The sequence below is a fragment of the Orycteropus afer genome, unplaced genomic scaffold (genome assembly GCF_000298275.1).
Source record: "Orycteropus afer afer isolate SDZICR_OR568_19922 unplaced genomic scaffold, OryAfe1.0 scaffold00366, whole genome shotgun sequence".
Lineage (NCBI taxonomy): Eukaryota > Metazoa > Chordata > Mammalia > Tubulidentata > Orycteropodidae > Orycteropus > Orycteropus afer.
The window spans coordinates 410,182-433,913 of record NW_006921953.1 but is presented as its reverse complement, the minus strand read 5'-3'; the positions used below and the strand labels follow the sequence as shown (position 1 = coordinate 433,913).

At 50.3% G+C, this 23,732-nt stretch overlaps 1 protein-coding gene across 1 annotated transcript; it reads left to right on the top strand.

Moving 5' to 3' along the window:
• The first annotated feature begins 12,086 nt into the window (after nucleotides 1-12,086).
• Nucleotides 12,087-21,694, top strand: SNCB (synuclein beta). Its single transcript, XM_007952935.2, has 5 exons — nucleotides 12,087-12,207; nucleotides 16,214-16,255; nucleotides 16,439-16,557; nucleotides 21,227-21,316; nucleotides 21,662-21,694. The coding sequence occupies exons 1-5, from the start codon at nucleotides 12,087-12,089 to the stop codon at nucleotides 21,692-21,694; spliced, it is 405 nt and encodes a 134-aa protein (XP_007951126.1).
• The last annotated feature ends 2,038 nt before the right edge of the window (nucleotides 21,695-23,732 follow it).

Here is a 23,732-nt window from a genome sequence, read left to right as displayed (position 1 = left end):
AAGAGACTGGAAGCAGAACTGCCAATCTCTTAAAGTCTGGGCCTGAAAACAGGCACAGCATCATGTACCTGTATTCTATTTGAGTCATAGGACTCGGTCTCAAGGGGAGGGAACATAGCCCTACCTCTCTCCATGGGAGGAGTGTCCAAGAATTTGGAGGGTATGTTTGAAAACCACTGCACATGGTCAGAGGAAGCACTGGAAGAGGACCAGATATGGAGAGAGAGCAAGGATCTGGACTTGATGGAGAAAAAGGGAGAAAGGACCCTGCCAGGTCTTAGCTGCCTATGGTCCTGGCCCTGAACTTGGCATGGAATAACCCTCCCAGCCAAGCACCTCTGTCCATTTGTTATCTTCCCATCTTCCAGCCTGGGGCAGGCCCTGGAGTCTGGGGTTGGGACATTAAGTAGAGACCCTAAGAGTAAACACCTGACCTGACTGGGGTTCTGACCATTGTCCAAGTCCCTCACCTACCATGTTTGTCTATGGAGGCTAGCTTCATGGTGTGGTTGGACAAGCACTCACTGGCTCTGGAATCCTAATCCTCTATTTTGTTCCTAAAATAGCTCCAATCTGCCTGTTTCTTTCCCTCCCTACTACCTTCACCCCAGACAAGCCATCTCTGGCCTGGACCACTGTACAAGTCTCTCCTAAGACTCTTCTTGCTTCCACTCTTGCCTCCCTACTCGCCACAAACCTCAGAGGGAGAATTTACAACATTAATAAACTCACTTAACTCCTCTGTTTAAAATCCTACAGGTAAGGATGGCAATGCTTCAGCTCATGTGCTTTGGACATGTTACCAGGAAAGACCAGTCCCTGGAGAAGGACATCATGCTTGGTAATGTTAAGAGTCAGTGAAAAAGACCCGTGGCTTCCAGCCAAACAAAAGACAGGCATATGAGTTGACCATTTATTTACCTGAGGTAGATACACTCCTTGGAGAGAACAATCATGGGAGAAAGAAGGGCTGTTTATGCACAGGGAGACAGCTAAGGGGGTAGGAGTGCATGGAGGGATGGACACAGGGAAGAGGTTAGTATCGGGAGGAAGTGGGAGGGGAGCTGTTGCATTGTGGTAAATTGTGGTCAATGTCATGAGACAAAGTGTATGTGAACTGCTGTATGGAAAGTGAATTTGTTCTGTAAATTTTCACCCAAATCACAATTTAAAAAAATAAATAAAAAGAGTCAGTGAAAAAGAAGAAGACCCTCAACTAGATGGATTGATACAATGGTTGCAACAACAGGCTGACACACGGCAGTGATTGTGAGGAGGGTGCAGGGCTGGGCAGAGTTTGGTTCTGTTGTACACGAGGTGGCTATGGGTTGGAACCAACACAACGGCATCTAACAACAGGACACCTAGAATGTGGTCCAAAGTCCAGGTTCTGGACTTTCAAGTTCCTGCATGGAGCCATCCTCGCTGTGCCTCAGCACATTGATCCTCCAACAGGCAAGATTCGTTACTGCCTCAGGGCCTTTGTATGGCACCATTTTAAACCCTGGGGAGTACAACCAGGAACAAAAGTGATGGTTCCTCTTTGCTACAGAAGCTCCCAGGGCTTATTCTTTGCACCTCCCTGTTCTGTCCACACTTGCTGTTTCATGATCTCATCCAGTGGCATTTTCACCCAAGTCTCTCTGTATGGCTGCTTGGCTTCTTCACAGGATCATGGTTTCACAGGATGAAGCAGCCATAGAGAGAGGCATTAAATGACATATACATAGTGCTATCTCTGACCCTGAACTTTCTGCTGATATCCACAAGAATATATCCATCCAACTGCCTGCTTGACACCTCTACCTGGGGATCTAAAGTGCATCCCCGATCTATCACATTCAAACCTGAATCTCTGACCTCCCCATCCCAAGACCTGCCCCTCCCACCATCTTCTCCATCCTTCCAGTTGCTCAGCCAAAACTCTTGGAACGATCCTGGGCTCCTTGCTCTCTAACCCTTCAGCACACTTCGTCTTCAGCCCTACCTTCACAATATTTCCAGGACCGCTTTTCTCTGTCTCCATCACCACCACCCTGGCCCAAGCAACTGTCATCCAGTGCCTGTATTATGGCAATGGCCTCTAAATTGTTATCAGCTTCCTACACAGCAGCCCTTAAAAATGAATCTACGATCCACCAATTCCACTCCTAGGCAGTGTAGTGCCTAAGGCACTTGACTGCTAACCAGAAGGCTGGTAGTTCAAATCCACCAGCCACTCCTCAGAAGGAAGATGGGGCAATCTACTTCCATAGTGATACTGCCTCAGAAACCCAAGGAGGAGTCGCTATGAGTTGGGGCCGACTCGATGGCACATAACAACAACAACAACACAGGCATATACACAAAAGATTGGAAGCAGGAATGCAAACCTTGTACACCAATGTTCATTGCAGCACTATTCACAATAGCCAAAAGGTACAGATAGCCTAATTGTCCATCAACAGATGAATGGGATAAACAAAATGTATTTTATATAAAAATTCACTACCATTGAGTTGATTCTGACTCATAGCAACCTCCATTGGGTTTCTGAGGTGGTAAATCTTTACGAAAGTAGATTGCATCTTCCTGACCTCCTTTCCTACTATGTACCCCCTACTCAGCTGCAGTCACACTGGCCTCTCCATGGATTTTCATAGCATGCTGAGTCCTCCCCTGGCTACGTCCTCCACCTGAATGCTCTTCCCTCAGTCACCTGCAGATATCACTGCCTAACCTCTCTTCCCACTGCATTTAACTGCCCACCCCTCAGCCCCACCCCTCAGCCCCTCTGCAGCACCTTCTATGCTCTTGTCTCTTCACTTTTTCCCTTCCCATGTATCACCTCCTAATACACTCTCTATTTTACTTATTTTATCATCTGCCTTCTCCTGCTAAAATATCAGGTCTCTCAGGTCTCTGTTGCTCATGGCTGTGTTCCCTAGTGCCTTTAATGTTAACTTGCCTGGCCCATAGTAGGTACTCAGAGATCAGGGTGAGGGGAGAGAGCTGACCACAAGATTTAGCAAAATGAGAGTCACTGATAACTTCAACAAGAGTAACACAATCAGAAGCATCTTATTTGGTTATGACTTCATTTGTTCCATGTCTATCACATACTACTAGAACTTCACATTCCAGAAGACCAAGGATCTCGTTGATTTTGTTTTTGGCTGAATCTCCTGTACATGGCACATAGTAGGCACTCAGGAAAAACAGATTGAAAAAAATAAATGCCATGACCAGTTATATGACTTCCCCTGAAATTCCTCCTCTGTAAAATGGGAATAAAAATGCCTGCTTTTAAGGACTGTTTTCAAGGATTAATGTTATGATAGATATAGTACCTGGCACACAGAAAGTATCCACCAAATGTCACCTAGCCCCCTTACTATTCTCATTCCCCTATCCTACTGATCCTGCAGGAAGCCCACCTATCTTCCTCCCCATCCTGAGGCTTCTGGGCAGCAAGAAAGTTGATAAATATTTCATCTTTCTGGCAGGCACCATGCAGAGTTATAAAGGCCTGTCTGGATTTTTGCAGAGCACAGGCATGCCAGGAAGTGGGAGTCCCCATAGCTCCAGCTGAAACCTCCAAAACCCTTCCCCCATTCTTCCACTTTTCCTCTAAAGCTTCAATACCCATTCTCCTTAGTACATTTTTAGGAAGGGGAGAAGGAAGAGACGGTTGGAAAGGCCCATTTTTCCAGGGGAGAGAGAAAAGAAAAAAGGAAAAGAGAGGACCATGAGAACTCATAGGTAGGGCCTGGTGAGAAAGCAACCCAGGATCCTGGGCTCTGCCCATGCTATAGCTAAAAGGAGTATGGGGTCAAGAACCCATTGTGCAGTAAGTGGGGGCCCGAGATCCATGCACCCTTGTACTTTGGTGGTAATACTAACAAATCCCGTCTAACTTCAGAGGGAATGATGAGAATCAAGATCAGCACAAGGCTGATTCCTATGAGGTAGAGGTCAGATAGACCTCCACTCTCCAACCTTTTTACCAACTCTGACACCAACTGTCCTTCCCACGACACTCTCTACTTCTGGGTTTTATAATATGTTACAATGGGCACACAGAACTCACAGACCATACTTACAGTTAAGTGGTTTATTAAGGAAGCAACAGGGTATGACTCAGAATCAGGATCTGGAAGCCCCTCTGAAGTGGAAGGCACATCTTTCCCTTCTTCAGTGTAGGACAGCTCTCTCAGCTCCTCTTAGCCATGCAGGCAAGCAAGCCCTTCTCTTTGCCCTGCTTGCTCTCTCTCAGCCTGGCAGGCCTCTTCTTAGTCCCTAGGGTGAGGACTCCTCAGCCCCCTGAGGAAATGCCTCTCTGCCTTCACCTTGCTACCATTGGCTTCTCTATTGCTAACTGACCCACCTCATAGCCCACGTAGCTGTTTTGTTCAGCTCTCTTAGTTGCATGCTACTGGACCCTTTCCAGGCCTCTTGCTGTGTTTAATCTTACAGCCTTTGACCCATGTTATAGCTCCTTCAAGAGATTCCTCCCCTCCTCTCTCTCTGCTTCTTCTCCCTTCTTGCCGTTTTTCCATCTGCCAATTTCTGTGGGGTTGGCTGTATATATAAGCAAATTCCTGGTCAATATCAAGGGTTGGCCCTCCCACCAGGGCCACGAACTGACCAACCCTCTTTCAGTAGGCCACTGACACTTCATTTGCATAGTAGACTATAGTAACTTCATTTGCATAGTACATTGACAAATCCCTGCAAGGTGCATACCAATCACAGGGCAGGATGCAGCCCAGAGCCAAACAAAAAGTCAAGTTTGTTTACAACTTGCTCAGGAAATGTTAATCAGTCTGGACAAAAGTAACACATCCACTTGGGTGGGAAACTAGGAAAAAGGTAATCCATCAAGGATTGGGGGAAAGAAATTTCTCAAGCTGTTTTTCCTAAGAACCAAAGCAAAAGGCCGCATAAAGGAATTTATTTCACTATCCCCCTTCTTCTGGGGACAGCACAGATGGAAAGATATAAAGAAAAAAAGTAGCCATTGTTAACAACTGAGGAATACAGATGAAAGATATTCAAATATTCATTGTAGTAGTATTGTAATTGTTCTGTAGGTTTTGTTCATTGCACCATGGAAATAAGTATATGGAACCCTACACATTAAGGAATTGGTCAGTTTTGCTATCACAGTAGGCTTAAAATGAGCTACCTCAGAGACAGGGTTGGGGGGATCTCACTACCATCAAGAAAGAAGAGGAAGGAGTGGAGCATGTCCTTTCACCCCAAGATCCCTGCACTGAACCTCCTCAACCCAGGACACAGAGCTGTGACACCAGAGATGGTGAGAAGCAGCAGCAGCAGAGGCAGGCAGAACCCAGAGACTGGCAGGAGACCGAGTGGTGGGCTTCCTAAACCATGCAACAAGAGAGCTGCATGCGTTTTGCAAAAGGGGCAGGGAGGCCACATCTTCTGACCTCCTCTAACTGCACAAGTGGAAGATAGAATCACCATCAATAGCCCAAGGCCTATTCCTGTGAGGCCAGACATGCTGCCTCCCTCCAGCCCTTTCATCAACCCCGACACCAACCTTTCCTCCTGCAGCACACACCACCTTTCTGCTGGGTTCAATAATCTGCTGCAGTGGCCACACAGAACTCACAGATTATGGGATTTAATATGGGAGAATGAGGCTACAATTCAAGTTCAGGAACAATGCTCAGTCTCTCTCAGCCCGCCGTCTCACAGCCAACAGTCTCTCACAGTCTCTCTCCCAGCAGTATGTGTCTCTCAGTGTCTCTCTCAGCAATGCATGTCTCTTTCATCTCATTCCCAGCAGTGCGTATCTCTCAGGAGTGTGTTTCTCTCAGCAGCACATCCTTCTCAGCCAGTAGTCAGAGACACTTCTGCATCTAGGAGGCTTCCTTTTGAGCCTGGCAGAGTGGCCAAACTAGCCAATCATAACATCAGAATTCTAAGCACCTGAGAGACAGCGAACTTCCCAGAATATTGCTTTGTGCCACGCGTAACAGAAATGCCCCAGGTGGATAACATTTACAATCAGAAGCTCCTCAGTTGCCCACGACAAATTCCACCACTGAGTTTACAAAGACTTATGGCTAGAAAAGCCATGCCAGGTAATTTACTACACCGCACCTTTGGACAGGAGGCTTGCTGGTGGAGTGGGGTGCCTCTGGGCATTTATCTGTGAAGCTGAAAGATCTTTGTAACACTTGCCTGATCACAGCAGAGGCCAGGCCAAGAGGCTGAGGGCCAGAGAGAGATCTGCCTTCAGGCAAGGCTGCACCAGAGGCTGTCCTGATTGAAGAACTGTATCTTGAGCATTCTTGATCCTGAACTGTAACCTGTTACTTCCCTAATAAATCCAATAATTGTGAATATTGTCTGTGAGTTCTGTGTAGCCAATGCAATGAATTATTGAACCCAGCAGAGAAATAGAGAGTGTCGTGGGAGAGATAGTTGGTGTCAAATTGGTAAAAAAATAAAATAAAAAAATTTGGAGGATAGTGCTGTGTCTGACCTCTGCCTCACAGGAATTGGCCTTGGGCTGTTGATGTTCATGTTGTTCTTCCTCCTCTTGTGAAGTTAGAGGAGGTTGGAAGCCACCCCCACACCATTTTTACAGAATCAAAACTGGGTCTCCCACATGGATGGAGAGAATTCTGTTACTTAACTACTAGCCCACATGAGTGCCTGTGACAGTTGGAGCTGTGTGTCAACTTGGCTGGACCACAATTCTGTGTGGTTTAAGCAATTGTGATGTGGGTTGTTCCCATGATGGGATTAGCTATATGTTTTGAGCAGCCAATCCATTGAAAGGGAGTTTCCCTAGGGTTGTGGCCTTCTTGCAATATATTTATGGACATCCTGGGAAAAGAGACATTCTTCTGTGGATCAGGATTCTGTTGTGCTGCCTACAACAGTCCATGAGTCCATGAACAATCCACCATTCGGCCTGGAGATCTTGGATTCATCATTCGCTGAAGTCAATAGCCAGTATACTCCCTGCCAACCTTGAGCTCATCTGCCCCTGCAGCTGTGTGAGTCAGGAAAAGCCTCCATCTTGATGTTTGATCCAAGAACTTGGGACTTGCCAGTTTCTACAAGTGTGTGAGCCATTTTCCTAAGATACATTTCTCTTTCTCTCTCTCTCTCCATGAACTTTATTGGTTTTGCTTCTCTAGAGAACCCAGTCTAATACCGTGCCCAAATTCTTGCCTGATTCAGAATTTAAACTATTTTCTGTCCCTTCAAAACTCTGGACTTTTTGCTGCATCCTCTATTAAGAATGCTCACCACCACTTATAAGATCTTACTCATCTTTCAAAACTCAACTCAAATGTCACTTTCTCCTGGAGGCTTTCTCTAGATGCTCCTTCCCTCTTCGGGCTCCCATAGCCCTCTGTGCTGCTTTTAAACTCTGCAGCAGCCAACTTGCTGCCAATCCAAGGACTGACCTTGCTCCTGATCCATCTTCACTATCCGCTCTGACTTTCAGGGGTTCTTTGTTACACATCACAGAACTCACTTCTGGCTAATTTAAGCAGATAAGGAGGTTATTAAGCTCAAAGGCTCTCCAGAAGGGCCAGAGAAGCCACCTTGGAGACCACAAGGCCCAAATGATGCTCAAAATCACATAGCCAAACAGGCCCATGAAGAGTTCCCTGACCTCTGACCAGTGATGCTGGACACTCCCAGAACCAGAATCAGTGCTGCCCATGGTCCCTTGGAGGCATGTGCCACTACAACCTCCTTCATCCCAAGAATAGACTGCCCTTCTTCCCTGCTTCTTTCTGACACCAGCTTCAGGTTTGGGGGTGGTGTATCTATGTGGAGGACTCTAGTCACACATCCAAGCTCTGGCTGCAGGGCAGGCTGGAAAAGCAAGTCTTGGCATTGTCTACTCTTGGTGTAGGGGGAAGTGGGTCCTCTCATAAGGTGGATGATCTCCAAATGTAGGAAGGGGGCAACTCCAATGTTGTGGGACCAAAAATAATCACAGATGTCATGCTAGCTTTAAAAATTGTATAAGTAAAATACTACTCAAGACAAAGTAATCAAACAGCACAAGAAGGAAGATGAAATGTAAAAGCCTTCCTCTCTGAGCTGCTCAGTCCCATTGTCCAGAGGCAACTAGTTAATTAACAGATTTTAAGAAATCCTGGAAGATTTGTTCTTTGGCTAGATGGATGGAAGGATGGATGGATGGATGGAAGGAAGGATGGATGGATGGACAGATGGATGGAAGGAAGGATGGATGGATGGATGGAAGGATGGCATTGAGTCAATTCTGACTCGTGGTGACCTTATGTACAACAGAACAAAACTTTGCCCCATGCTGCATAATCCTCAAGATTGTCACCATGTTTGAGTCCATTGTTGAGGCTGTTGTGCCAATCCATCTCACTGGGAGTCTCCTTCAGCTTTGCTGGACCTCTGTTTCACCAAATACCAGGTCCTCCTACACCACTTGATCCCTCCTGATGATGTGTCTAAAGCAAGTGAGTCAGATTTTGCAAAAACGGCAAGGAGGCCACATGTTCTGACCTCCTCTAATCCCACAAGAGGAAGACAGGATTACCAGCAGTAACCCAAGGCCTATTACTGCAAGGCCAGACATACTGCCTCCCTCCAGCCCTTTTCACCAACCATTCCTCCCAAAGCACCCACCACCTCTCTCCTCGGTTTGATAATTCGCTGCAGTGGCCACACAGAACTCACAGTTTATAGGATTTATTGGGGAAGCACCAGGCTACAACTCAAGTTCAGGAAAAACGCTCAGTCTCTCTCCCAGCCCACCTTCCCTCAGCCAACAGTCTCTCACAGTCGGTTTCCCAACAGTGCTGGTCCCTCAGTGTCTCACTCAGCAATGCTTGTCTCTTGCGTCTCTTTCCTAACAGCACGTGTCTCTTTCAGGGGTGCGTGCCTCTTTCGGCAGCACGTCTTCTTCAACCAGCAGTCAGAGAGAGTTCTGCCTCTAGGAGGCCTCCTTTTGAGCCTGGAAGGGTGGTCAAACTAGCCAATCATAGCATCAGAACTCTAAGCACCTGAGAGAGAGTGGGAACCTCCCAGAACATTGTATTGTGCCACACCCAACAAATACTCCACGTGGATAACATTTACAATCAGGAGCTCCTCAGTTGGTTGCTCATTCCACCACTGAGTTTACAATGACTTATGGGTAGAAAAGCCATACAAAGTAATTTACTACACTGCAGATTTGCTGTTCTGTTGCTGTTTACATTGGCTAATTTTCAGAAGTAGATCCCCAAGCCTTTCTTCCTAGTCTGCCTTGGTGCGGAAGTTCCACTGAAACCTGTCCTCCATGAGTGACTCTGCTGGTATTTGAAATACTGGTGGCATAGCCTCCAGCATCACAATAACACGCAAGCTAGCACAGTATAACAAACTGATAAACAGGTGGTGGCTTTTTTTTTTTTTTTTTGTATCTGGATATAAATATTTGTATATAAATAAAAGTATTTGTATATAAACAATATATTTATACATAGGTATTATGTATATAAATTATATACTATGTGAGTATCATTTTCCATGTATCAACATAGGCTCTGTTCCACACATACAGTTTAGCACCTTACTTCTCTCACTTAGCAATGTATCTTGATATACTCCCATGTCAGTACACAAGTCTAGCTCATCCTTTCTAACTGCAGCATACCATTTCAGTAGATAGATCCTAGTCTACCACAATTAACAAGTCAGTCCTCTAAGGATGGACATTTAGATCATTTTCAGCTTTTGCTACAATAAACCACACTGAGGTAAGCACCCACACTTGTGCAAATGTCTTTGTGTGTTTGTGCAAGTAGAGAGCCATGGAATAAATTGCTGGAAAGGGAAATTGCTGGCTCAAAAGGAGCATACATTTATATTTTTGATAAACATTGCCAAATTGCCTTTCAAAAAGCTTGTACCAATTTGCAGTCCTATCAACAGCCTGCAAACATTTTTTTCCAGGACTGGCATAGTCTGGTCACTGGCTGGCTCCTCACCTCATTACCTGTAGTCACTCTCACACCCTGCACTTCTGGCCACAGGGCCTTTGCCCATGTTATACTCAGACCCTGAAATTCCTTCTTCCCTTGTTTGCCAGATGAAATCTTACCAGTACTGCAAGACCCAGCCTAAATGTCACCTCCTCCATACAGCCTTCCCTGACTACCCTAAGCAGAGTCTCCTTCCTCTGGGATCCCACAGCACCTTCAGCCTAATTCTGTCATAGCACTGACTATGGGCTACTGTGCATTCTATGTCATTTTGACAATCCCCACAATAACCACACACAAAAAAGGGGCCCTGTTCTCCTCTTTGTCCCTCCCTTCTGTCTGTCGGACTGCATAGGCCTTTTGTCTGCTAATGGCTAAGATACTTGCCTGCTAACCAGACGGCTGGCAGTTCAAACCCACCAGCCACTCCTCGGAAGGAAGGTTGGGCAATCCTACTTCCGTAGTGATACTGCCTCGGAAACCCAAGGAGGGGTCGCTATGAGTCGGGCTGACTCGATGGCACATAACAACAACAACAACAAGCACAGAGCTGCATCAGGGCCTTTGCTCTTGCAGTTCCCTCTCTATGGATCTTGCCCTCATCTGCCTTGGCTTCCTGGCCTCTCTCCTGGGTCTTTGCTCAAATTCACCTCCTCAAAGAGGCCTCCCCTCATCCCTCTATCTCAGTGCCCCTCCTCTCTCCTGTTACAACACCCTTCTTTCTTCATAACACTTTTCACCGCTGGAATAACCTTGTTTGATAGGAGTGTTGGCGCGTTAATTTTTCTGCCAGCCCCTTGAGGTCAGAGGCCTTGTTTTTCTTTTCCACTGTCTCCAGTCTTGAACTTGCCTGGTACCTGTGTAGGCACTCAATAAACATTTGTGAAATGAATCGTTCATATTGAACAAGAGGAAACAGGCATGAGGTCCCACCGTTAGTAAAAAGGCACGGTCCTGATTCGAACTCCAAACTTCAAAGCCAACTGCATTATTTCTTCTCTACAACTCTACCACCTACGTCTCTCCCACAAAACTAGGCTCTTGGGGGCAGGGCGCAAGCCTAACCCGGGGTCCCCAGCGTCTTGTCCCAGACTGGTCCCAGGAGGCTGGCAAGTTCCGGGGAGATGTAGCCCTCCCCGCCCCCTGTCAGTCAGGCCGAGGGGGCGGTGCGGCCGCCAGGGGGGATGCTGAGCTCAGAGCTGCCGCAGCGCCGGAGCCCGAGCCGGAGCCGGAGTGAGCGAGCGAGCTAGCTGGGCTCTAGGAGTGAGCGGTGACTGGCGAGGCACCCAAAGGCCGGGGCACTGCTGCGCCGCGGCTCAGGGTACGCGGCCCGCCTGCTGCCCACAGACACGAGCGCCCGGCCACGGCCGGATCTCCACTCCGCCCCGAGTCTACCCAGCCCGGCCTAGCTGAGCCCCGGCGTCCGCCCGCAGCCGCCGCTCCAACCCCAGCCCGGGCCCCGTATCCAGGTGAGGTGCCTGGGATGTGGATGGGGATGAGGGTGTAGGGGGGCCAAGGTGAAGAATGGGAAGGGGTGGGAAAAGGGCCTAGGCATAGAGATGAGAGAAGGGATGGCTTGGAGGCGCCAGTGGGTGCACATCAATGTGCGCCCAGGGCTGTGTGTCTGCTCCCCTGTGTCCGTTGCTGTCTGGGTGGCTGTGTGGACGTGCGTCCGTGCCCGTGTGTCCGTGTATGTTTGAACATGAGTGTGTCCTCTGTGTGCACGTGAGAGTGTCCGTGGGTGTATGTCTCTGTGTACATGGCTGTGTGATTCTGTGATGTGTGACAGGAAGGCCCCGGGTCTTCGCGCCGAGCCCGGCACTCGGATTCAGTGGGGCCGCAGGTTGCAGGGCCCAGGATAACCGAGGCGGCTGCCCCTCCCGCGTCCCCGGGTTTCAAGGACGCTAGGACTCACCGCGGCCCAGAGGCTGCTCGGGATGGGAGTGAGAGGTAAAAGGGGAGATGGGGCTTCAGGCCCGGAAGGGCACTGCGGTCTCAGGGGACAGGGGAGGGGTCACTCAGGCCCCTAGGGGATGGCTGGGTGAGGGTGAGGAGATAGCGCACCAGTGCCCATGTGTTCGCCCTCCCCAGGCCGCCAGGATGGACATGTTCATGAAGGGCCTGTCCATGGCCAAGGAGGGTGTCGTGGCCGCCGCGGAGAAAACCAAGCAGGGGGTCACTGAGGCCGCGGAGAAGACCAAAGAAGGCGTCCTCTACGTCGGTGGGCGAGGGGCAGTGTTTCCGGGGCTTCAGGGTTGGGGTATCCTCGGAAGAAGGGGGGCAGGGGTCCTTAAAGGGGGTGAGGGGTCTGGGAAGGAGGATATGAGTCAGCAGATAGGGTGAGGTCAGCAGGAGTCAGTGGGGACAAAGCCAGCAGATGGAAGCCTGGGTCATTGAAGGGGGGTGGGTGGGTGATGAGAATGGGGTGCTGCTGAAAGGCCAGAGGACAGGTGCAGTGATAAAAGAAGATAGCCTTCTTTTTCAAATCTTATTATTAATAGTTACCTGGTGGTGTGCCCTCACTGTATACCAAGTACTGTATGAAATGCCATAGCATCCATTAACCTCATTTAATGCTCCCAGCCCATTCTACAGATTAGGAAAACTGGGATTCCCACAGGTTTATCTGTCTTGCCCAAGGCCACACAGCTGCTAATGCCTAAGGCTGGGGTCTGAAGGGACTTCAAAAGCCCCCCCCCCCAAAGGTCCCTCTCCCTGCCCCACCCCCATGTGTTCTCTCTCCCATTCTTCTTCTAAAGCTACTTGGCTGAGCTGCTTTCTGGGTCTCCCTGCCTCCCAGTGCTTATGGTTCCATCATTGCTCTCTCTTCTCCCCAACCACCCTCCCTGCAGCTGCCAGCTGGTGTCAAGGCAAAGGCCAATTGGTTAAAATCTCTCACCCTAAATGTGAGGAGACTGAGCCTGCAGGGTCATTTGCATAAGGAAAGGAGGGGCCAGAAATTGACATTGACTGAGTCCATGCTCAGGACTTACTGATGTGGAGCATGTTAATTATATAGGCTCTGAAGGGCTGAGTAATTTGCACAGGGCTGGAGCTCTGGTAGCATATAGTGCCTAAGGCACTTGACTGCTAACCAGAAGGCTGGTGGTTCAAACCCACCAGCCACTCCTCGGAAGGAAGATGGGGCAATCTACTTCCATAGTGATACTGCCTCAAAAACCCAAGGAGGGGTCGCTATGTCAGTCCGACTTGACGGCACATAACAACAACAACAAGCAGCAGCAGACTTGGGATTATGGTTGCTTTACAAATATTCACTGAACACCTACTGTGTGCAGGGCATTTTATGGATGCTGGGGATGTAAAGTGAATAGGAGAGACAAAGTTGCCTACTTTCCTGGAGCTGAACTAGAAAATATCAGAGGGTGATAGCATTTCAGCAGTGGGATTCGATACCAGGGGGCTGGGATGGGGACTGCTTTGGGTGAGAGAGTTGAAGAGGAGCTACCTGAGAAAGAAACATTTGAGCTGAGTCCTGGATAATGAGAAGGTGCCAGGCAGGGAACTTGGGGTGGGAATGGCAGGTGCAAAGACCCTGAGGTAGAGTGGGTTAGAGGAGACCAGGTTCTGCAGAGGGCAGGAAACAAGCAGTGGTAGGAGATGAAATCAGAGAGGCAAGATAGGACCAGTTCATAAGGAGGTCCTTTAGATCAAGGCAAAACCAAGCGAAACCAAACCAAGTTCACTGCCATTGAGTCAATTCCGACTCATAGTGACCCCCATTGGGTTTTCAAGGCTGTAAGTCTTTATGAAAGCAGATAGCCCTCTTTATCTTCTGTGGAGCAGCTGGTGGGTTCGCACCATCGACCTTTTGGTTAGCAGCCAAACATCTTAACCACGACATCATCTTAGATCAAGGCAAAGTGTTATAATTGCCACAAGAGGTTGTAAGCAGGGGACTGACATGGTCTGATTTCAGTTTTAAAAGGTCCCTCAGGCTGTTGGGTACAGAACAAATTGCAGCAAGGCCCTCTGGGAAGTAGTACAGCCACCAGAAGAGGGGTGGCTGAGTACGGGTAGTACTACTGTTGGAGCTGGGGAAAAGGCTTGAGCTCATGTCTGCCAGCTTCTAGCACTGGTCTCCCTCCTGCCTCTCTCAGCTCCTTCCTTCCTGTTGAGTCCTGGCTCCACTGACATTGTTTCACTGCCAGTAGGCTTCACCACTCCAAGCCATGCTACCCTTCCCCCTTCTCCCCTTGTCTAGAAACCCATGGTGGTCCTCCAGTCCCTACACATTAAAGGCTTAACCTCTAATAACCTGGTATCCAATGCTCTTCAGGGTCCTGTCTCAGGCAACTTGTCCAACTTTGTTTCTCACTGCACTGTGTTTGGTGCACAGCCCCACCTGGATGCACTTACTGAGGGACCTGATCACGTCACTCCGTTCATGCTCTGTCCTTCCCTCTGTGTGATAATCTCCCCAGTCTCCTTTCCGTATCTCCACTGCTCCTCCTTTGAAGGCCCAGCAGTGTATCCTCCCTATCATGCACCCCCAGGTCCCAGCTTCCTGACAGCGGAAGTCATCTCCCCACTACTTGAGATCCGGGGCCTGGAATCGGCTCTCCTCTTTACCCCATTCAGGCAGGGAGCAGTTGGCCCAGGGTCTGGCACAGAGCAGGTGCAAACAAATGCTTGTAGGAGGCAGGACAGGGAGGATAATAGCCCGCCCCCTCCAGGCTCCCAGTTTTGGCTGGCTTTAGCCTTGTCTTCCCATACTCCTGGCCTCTCCTCCTCCCACTGGACACAGCCTTCCCAGACACCCGTTTCTGGGTCTGTCAGCTACTATCTGGGTTGCCACACTTTCAGGGTGGGAGACTTCCTGATTTGTAGAGGCCCCTCACCTTCCCGCAGGTCAGCCTCCTAGCCCTTCCCGGTAGCCTCATATTTTGCATGTGATAGTCATACCCTCCCAGAAGGCCCAGCTGATATGTAGATGCCACTCACAATCTGCACATCCCCCTTAGGCCCAGCCTGCACTGAGATACTCACCACTTTGCCCAGAAGGAAGGGTTTGTACCTTGTTAAGAGAAAATGGTGGTGGTGGGGTACAGGGCATGAGGGTGACCATGAGTAGGATGTGGGGAGCTGAGCCATGCACCAGGGTACCAGATAAACTTTCCAAAATATACAGCTTTGGTGTCCTCTGGCCCCACTCCACCCCAACTTAGCCTTCATATTCGCAGAGTTTTAGAGTCTAAAGACCTGACCTTGAATTCCAGCTCAGCCATTTAGCAGGGCACCAGCTCTTTCCTTCACTGAGCATTTTCCTTGTGGGGCTGGGAGAAGGCTACATGAAAGGGTGTAATTTTGGTCCTCTAGTGCTGTTCTAACAGAAGATACCACAAGTGGATGGCTTTAACAAACGGGGGATTTATTCTTTTACAGTTTAGGAGGCTAGAAGTCAGAGTTCAAAGTGCCAAGCTCTAGAGGTTGGGTGAAGGCCCCCTCGATCTTGGGCTTCAGTTCTGCCTCTTGTTCCCAGCCCACTGGAACTGGAGGCATCTTTTCACTCAGGCAGCTGCTGGCTGCTGAGGCTGACAAACCCAAGGTTGATAAATAAAATGACACAGTCTCAAGATTACCAAACAACATGGCAGGCCACTACTTCAAGTCCAGAGACAGTTCCAGCATCGGCAGGAAACAAGCAGGCTGCTGAATGAAGACTTGGCAACATGCTCAGTCCAAGCATGCCAAAAAAGCTGCAGAAACCTTTCTCTATGCTTCTTCTTGTATACTGGAAGCAGACCACATCCCTAAGGCAGCTACTCAGCTGCTCCAGTAGATTCCACCATGGAACTGATTACCAGTTTCTTTATGGGGAATACTACATCCAGCTGCCCGCCACTCAAAACCAGGCTCAGCCAAGTTGACACATAACCTCAACTACCACAGGGTGCCAGAGAAGTGCTCACTCAGCCGCCACCCACTACAGGGTGTGGATATTGTGATGGGTGAGGATGAGGGGACAGACAGTGGAGAGGAGTAGAAGTCCCCAGGAAGTCTAGTGCAGTGATGAGAAATGAGGGCAGGACTAGTATAGGGAAGGGCCTGTGGGATGTGGAGATTTGAGGATGCCTGGGAAGGCTGCAGACCTGTACACCTGCTGCTGACTGGGTCCCTCTGACTACCCTGTAACCATTTTTCAGGCCTGGAATTTCTGTTTCCTGGCTCAGAGCCTTTAAATGTGTTCTCTTTCCTCCCTGCAGGAAGCAAGACCCGAGAGGGGGTGGTACAAGGTGTTGCCTCAGGTACCAATCCCATCTGGCTCAGCCCCCTTCCCTCACCTGGGGCCTGAGATCTGTACCCTCCAAGGCCTCGGTGGGGGGTGCTCCCTGGGGAGGGCAGACCTGGGGCACTATGGTAGGAGGGCACCTGTGCCTGCCCTTCACCCTGGGCCCCAACCCCCTCCCCTCACCCCATCCCTGATCCAGTGGCTGAGAAAACGAAGGAGCAGGCATCACATCTGGGAGGAGCTGTGTTCTCTGGGGCTGGGAACATTGCAGCAGCCACAGGCCTGGTGAAGAAGGAGGAATTCCCCACCGATCTGAAGGTAAGTAAACCCACTCACCACACACACCAGACACCCAAATACATCTGCCACCATTCTGTCCTTTCCCCCAGCCAGCTGGGGGCTCACAACATCTTGCCCCATATTATGTAGGGCCCTGCTAGACTCCACTCAGCATGTGTCTGAGTGAAGATGTGTATGGTATGGCTCTCCCTGTGACAGTAACCCAGATATGGTTGTATAGGAGTGTCCTGCTTGGGAGTGTATCTGGATCACTTCCAGCTACATCCGCATGTGCCACTCGTTGTTCATTAACTTCTTTTCATTCAACAAATATTCATGCCAGGCAGGAATTGTTCTGGAGGTTACCACAGGGAGTAAGTTTCCTGCATTCATGTATTATAGTAGGGGATACTTTGCAGTTAGAAGCCAACTAATAAATAAGCAAGATCATTTCAGACAGGGATAAATGCAATGAACAGACAATATGGAGATGGAATAGAGTCAAGGGGTGAGGGAGCTGCTTCAGCTGGGAGGGCTTCTCTGAGGGATGGGCATGTGAGCTGATAACATAAGAGATGAAAGAAAGGCAGTCATGAGAAGAGGTGCAGAAAAAGTACCTCAGGCCATGGGAACAGCAAGTGCAAAGGCCCTGAGGCAGGCATGAATTTATCATGAGAACCATGAAAAGGGGCGGAAGGCTGTCACAGCTTTGTATAGACATGGTTCGCCATGAAGTATCAGTGGCTGCATATGTGTAGGTAGAGACACAGGTGTGTTAGCACACCCTGGAGAAGAAGAGTTAAGAATAGTGGGCTCTAGAGCCCCACAGAGCTGGGCTGGAATCTCAGCCCACACTACTTCCTGGCTGTATGATCCTAGGGCAAGTCCTACCATGTTCCTGAGCCTGATTCTTTGACTAAGAACACAATAGAGTTCTTATGCAGATTGGTGGTAATATAGCTCTGAGGTGCTAAAATTTGGATGTGTACCAGAACCCTCCAGAGGGCAGGTTAAAATATAGATGGTTAGGCCCCATCCTCAGAATGTCTGACTCAGCAGGTCTGGGGTTGGGCCTCAGAATTTGCATTTCTAACAAGTACCCAGGTAATGCTGACACTACTGATCTGTGGACCACACACTGAGAACCACTAATGTAAAGAGCCTGGCCTGTGGACAGTGGGTGCTCAGTAAGAGATGGTGGCCACACAATCATGTGAATGGTCCATGTCTGCCCCCAGGTGATCATGTGACCCCAGGTGTTCATGGACGTGTACTACCCTATAGTGTGCACTGGGGGCCCACACGTGTGAGTGCCAACATTCCCAGGGGATACTCCATGTCTCTCCATCCACATGTACAGACCTCTGCCTCAGGGGGTGGGGCTCCTTGCTCTGTACTTCTGCTGGGTGACAAGTGTGCATTTGGCATGAGCATACCCTTTGGGTGGTAGAGACCCCACCCCAGCCCTCCACTCCAGACCTTTTGCACAATTGGTTCCTTCTATTGTTGGAAGAGTCTGGAACATGGTTCAGAAGTTCTGGTTCAAGTTCTGCCTCTGCATTTTACTAGCTGTGTGACTTTCTATTTCTTGTCATCATTATGCTATGGGAGCTCTGGTGGCGTAGTGCCTAAGGCATTAGACTGCTAACCAGAAGGCTGGCGGTTCAAACCCACCAGCTACTCCTCGGAAGGAAGATTGGGCAATCTACATCTGTAGTGATACCATCTCAGAAACCCAAGGAGGTGTTGCTGTGAGTCAGATCCGACTCAATGGCAGTGAGTTTGATGTTACCAGTAATCACTACTATCCACTGAGCTCTTGCATGGGCAGGCACAGGTGTAGACATTTTACATTCACTGAGTCTTTACCAAGTTCCTTTAAGGAAGGTACTACCACACTCCCATTTTATGGATGAAGGAAATGAGGCTCAGAGATGCCAACTGCTGCCTGTCTCCCTTATAAGGCAGCTGAGAGAATAAGCTGAGGTCCGTTTAATTGGAATTGCTTGGTGCTGACACGAGGCCAAACCCTGCTAGGACGTGGGATACAACGAGAAGCCAGTGGGCCTTGCTAAAGGCTGGGGTGCAGAGAGAAACCAGGCCCATGTCCTGAAGTATTGCTGCTAGGCTGTGGGCCTTTGTGTGGAAAATTTCTCTGTTGCCGTTTTCCTCCTACCAATACCTGTTGACACCTCAAGGCTCCTCTCTCAAGGGAGAGGAAGATATATAGTTACATCCAAACAATAGTCTTTTGGGGCCACCCAGCAAGGGGGAGCCATTCAGCCCAGGCTCAGCACTTCTGAGCATCCCTTCCTGCTGCCCTGGTTACAGACATTATCACCGAACCCTCACCACACTCTCCCAAAGCAAGAGTTATCCCATACCCCATTTTCCATGGGAAGCAGCTGAGGTTTGAAGTGAAGTAACTTGCCTGATAAACAGATGGCCAAGCTGAGATTTTTTTTTTTCCTTTTGTGATAAAGTATATATAACATAAAAATTCCCATTTTAATTATTCTTAACTGTACATACAATTCAATGGCATTAATTATACACAATATTGTGCAACCATCACCACTATCTGTTTCCAAAAGTTCTTCATCACCAAGCTGGGAATTTTGTAAATGAACTTTTTATTGAAGATAGCATGCATGCAGAAAACATGCAGCTCCATGAAATTTTCATAAAGGGAACACTCCTGGGTAACAAGTACCCAGATCATACCCAGATCAAGAAACAGAATGTCAGCACCTCAGAAGTCCCCTGGTACCCCTCTTCCAGCCCCTACCCTCAGGGCCAAGATTAGGGTTAGGCAACTCTGGCTGGCAAGTAGCGTGCAAAGTTTAAAGGGGCACTCATTCCAGGAGTCTCATTTGCATGTCCCCTGAGACTGAGTGCCTTCTGAAAATTTGCCCCTAGGTACTATGCTCACCACCCCCAGGGTGATTGCTGTCTTGACTACTATTGCCACAAATTAGCTAAATGTTAGCATTTAAAAAAATAACTTATAAATGTTATCATGAAATACATACCCTTCTGCATCTGGCTTCTTTCACTCAACATTAAGCCTATGAGCTGTAAACCTATGAGCTGCAACCATGCTTTTGTGTGCAATTGTTGTTCTTTGTGCTTGTATCAGATTCCACTGTGTGACAAACCATTCTACTGTCGTTGACATTTGGGCTCTTTCCAAACGATGTGCTCAAGCTGGGGATTTAACACCATGCTTCCTCCCTGGTTTCTCATCATGGCTCTGGTACTAAGTTGCTGGATGACTTTGGGCAAATAAATATTTGCCTACCTCCTGAGCCTTGATGAGCCTTGATGGGAATTCTGGTGCTGTAGTGCCTAAGGCATTTGACTGCTAACCAGAAGGCAGGTGGTTCAAACCCGCTAGCCACTCCTCAGAAGGAAGATGGGGAAACCCAAGGAAGGGTCACTATGAGTCAGGATCGACTCAACGGCAGTGAGTTTGGTTTTTGGTTTGGTGAGCCTTGATATTCCCATCTGTAAAATGAGGGAAGTAAGCCAGGTCAGGAGTTGTAAACTCATAAGCCCACAGGGCCCACCCCGACAGGTCACGTACAGGAGCTGAAGTTGTCTGGATAGGGCTGGGGCAAGGAGAGCACAGGTGTGGTGAGGGTGGGCCTTCTCAGTGTAACTCTCCAGGGTCCCAACATTCTCACTTCCACCCATTTATGAGGGATAGTGGCCACATGTGGAAGGGGTCCAGGCATCTGCTAAGTCACATGTGGCCTTGGGAGCTATACAGCTTACACATATACTATACCAAACCAGTTGCCACTGAGTCAGTTTAACTCATGGTGACCCCATGTGTGTCAGAGTACATCCATACGGTTTTTAGTTCCTGAGTTTTCAGTAGTTGATCACCAGGCCTTTCTTCTAAGGCACCTCTAGTGGACTTGAACTGCCTACCTTTTGGTTAGCAACCAAGTGCATTAACCATTTGCGCTACCCAGGTACATTTGCATGTAACCTAGGTTATTGTGCGTGCAGCCAGCTCAATCATGTGCTCACCTGCAGGTGGCTGGCCATGTGTCTGGCAGCCCCCCCACAGGCCTGCTGGTCTGTGCCTATCTGGACAGCAGATGCAGGGGGGAAGGGAGAGTCTTAGCTCACACATCCAAGCAACACCATGAGCTGTTGCTTCCAGCTTATCTTAAAATAGCAACAGCTGAAGAAATCAGGCCATGCAGGGCCCTGGGGGAGGGATGAGTGGAAGGTGGCAGAGGAATGGCTCAGAGCCCCTGCCCAGCCCCATTCCTGAGCCCCCATCTACCCCTAGCCCAGGGGAACCTCCAGGGTTATCTGGATGCCCAGGCAGAGCCTGAAAAAATGAGGGTAGGGGTAAATTAGTGACTGAGTATGGTGTCTGTCCTCTCATCCCATTCAGTCCAAATGATGGATGCAGGAGGCTGCTTGGTGCTGGGGAGGGGTAAGGAGAGCCCAGTTCCCCCATCCCACCACCAGCTTCAAGTCGTGATTAGGGGGGATTTAACTCTTCACATCTCCTCCATCCCGCTTCAAGGTACTCCAAATAAACAATTTAATTAGAAATTCTGCTTGCACTGCCAACACAGCTTAGCCCTCCCTCCACACTCTCCTAATCAGCCAAAAGCTTCCCTAGGAGAAATTTGGGGGCCATCCTTGGCTGCCCTCACCGGCTTTGTCTATTCTTTGCTTGCAGCCTGAGGAGGTGGCCCAGGAAGCTGCTGAGGAGCCGCTGATTGAGCCCCTGATAGAGCCAGAAGGGGAAAGTTACGAGGAACCACCACAGGTGAGGGGGCAGCAGGGCTGGGAGACTGCTGCCATCCCCAGCTAGGGAAGGGTCACCTGGCAGGATCCGACTGGGCCTGGGGGCTTCAGGCCTCCCTTTTCTAGAACCCAGGTATGGAGGGGAGCAGAAAGGGGAGGAAGCTGGGGCCTAGCGCTAGGTCCGGACCCAGGCACCCCTGCCTAGGAAAAGGTTAGCACTTACCAAGCTCTAAGTTGGTTTCTGCCCAGAGGGAGGGGCGTGCCCTGTTCTTCCTTGAGAGGGAGGGGCTTGGGGCCAGGGCGTGGCTACTTGGTCTCCAAGCACTCCTTTTGCTCTTCTTCACTTCACCCCACCCCTCTGATGCAGGAGGACTATCAGGAGTATGAGCCAGAGGCGTAAGGGCTCAGGACGGTCCTCCACCAGCAGCACAATCCCTACCCGGTCCCCTGCCCCGCCCCCCAGAGCCAGGGCTGTCCTTCTAACCCTTTTCCCAAAATACGAGATCTTCCTTCCGCTCCGAGGCGCCCTCTCGGAGCCTGTGTTCGTGTCTGTCTGTCCGTCTGCCCTACCTGCCCGCGTCCACCCCTGGGGCGAGGACAGGCCGAGCTGCGGCCGCGGCTGGGAGCCTCGTCCCCACCAGTGTTGGTCCTTTCCTGCCCCCTCCGGTCCAGTGTCTGCGCGGATGTAGCATGTTCTATGTTTTTAAAAGAAGATCGGAAAGCAACGGCTCCCCTGCCCCTGACGGAGGCTCTCTGAGGGCCCCCCGGGCAGCCCCAGAGCCTCCCAGCCCACTCCCACATCGACCCCAAGTACCTTTTTTTAACCAAAACCAGGAGCCAGGCTGTGCCATGTCCCCTCCCCCCAGCCGGCCCGGTCTGAGCGCGGGCGTCGTGTGTTGTGATTGTGGCATGGAGAGTCCTCCCATCCCCCAGTGTGAGCGTGTCCCGGGAGGGCGGGCCCGGCCGTCCCCCGCGTGTCCATGAATAAAGCCAATCTGTCTGTAGCAGGCGCGGCAGAGCTGGGCTGGGTGCCGGGTGGGAGCGGTTGACCAGCGTCCAGGTCCCAGACCTGCCCCACTCCAGTCTTTGAGGCCTGTCACATTCAGCTCAGGTACAAGATCGGCCACTTCAGCTATTCCACCTCCGACTGAGATGGCCTGGTGGGGAGTGAGTCCCCCAAGGCGGGAACTCTAAGCTGACTGGGAGGTAGCCGCAAGCCTGGAGGTAGCCTCGGGCGCCACCTGCTGGGCCATAAGTGCTCGTTGGGGTGGCGCGGCCGAGAGCTCACACCTCGGCGCACACTCAGCGCAGGCGCGCAGTGCCCACGCACGCGCGGACCTGTGTGCACGTAAACTGGTGTATACGCGCAAACCCGACTCTGCGTACCCTTTCGGACGCTCACGTGCACACACGCGTGCACTCACAGTTGCCCACCCGCGGCGGAGAAACCCTCTGAAATCAGCAAAGTGGGCACTGGAAGACGTTGTTTCGCGCAGACGTCTCTCAGTCCTCACCGCACGCACCACTGCGCACACCTACCGAATGCAGAAAACTCAGTGTACCTTGAGGGGAAATGGGCAGGTGACCCAGAAGGGTGCGGGGCTTCGGCAACTGGTGCCCCGCCACTCTGAAAGGCTCCCTAAAATTTGGTTGAGGCGGGAGAGGGTCCACAGAAATCTAGGAAGCCACCAGGAGCCTCGGGTGGAGTAAGACGGCACTAGAGGGCCCCCGACACCGTCTGGCGTGGGGAAGACGAGGGCGGAGATTCTGCGGGTTCCGCGCAGAGGCCCTGTCCCCTCAATGTGCCCTGATATGGCATATTTCCACCCCACGCAGAGGCCCGGCTTTCATCTGTGCACAGCCCATAACCCCGCAAGTGCAGCGCTCCTGCCCTGTCGCAAAGGCCCCGCCTCCTTCCCTGCAGAGGCCCCGCCCCCGTCCCTGCAGAAAACCTGCTTTTCTTCGCCGCAGAGGCCTCCAAGCTAGTCAGCCTAAGGCCCCGCCCCTTTCTATGCAGCGGTCGGACCTCCATTCGTCGCGAAGTCCTGCCTCGCTTTCCAGCCTGCGGCTGGAGAAGCTTGCACTACTCAGTCAATCCCCGTGTTTGCGCTCCTCTTTCCCTGATTTGCTGGGACTGGAGGAGGTGCAAGGCTAGGGAAGGCCTTGAACGCAGGAGACTGGCCCTCTCGGGTCACCTTGGCTTGCAGTGTAAATTATTTCCAGAAGCTGGATGCAGTTGGCAGACGAATGTGGAGGGAGAACAAACGGGTGGGCTTTGATTCTCTGACTCACTTAGGTGCCGATGCCATTTTGGCTGAATTAAGATTGGCTTGTGGATGTGTTAAATTAGTTAGCACGATATTATACCTATACCACTTGGCCTCGGCCCCCTCCCCTCCATATTGGATTACACCCATCCACTGCATTCATTTTCATGA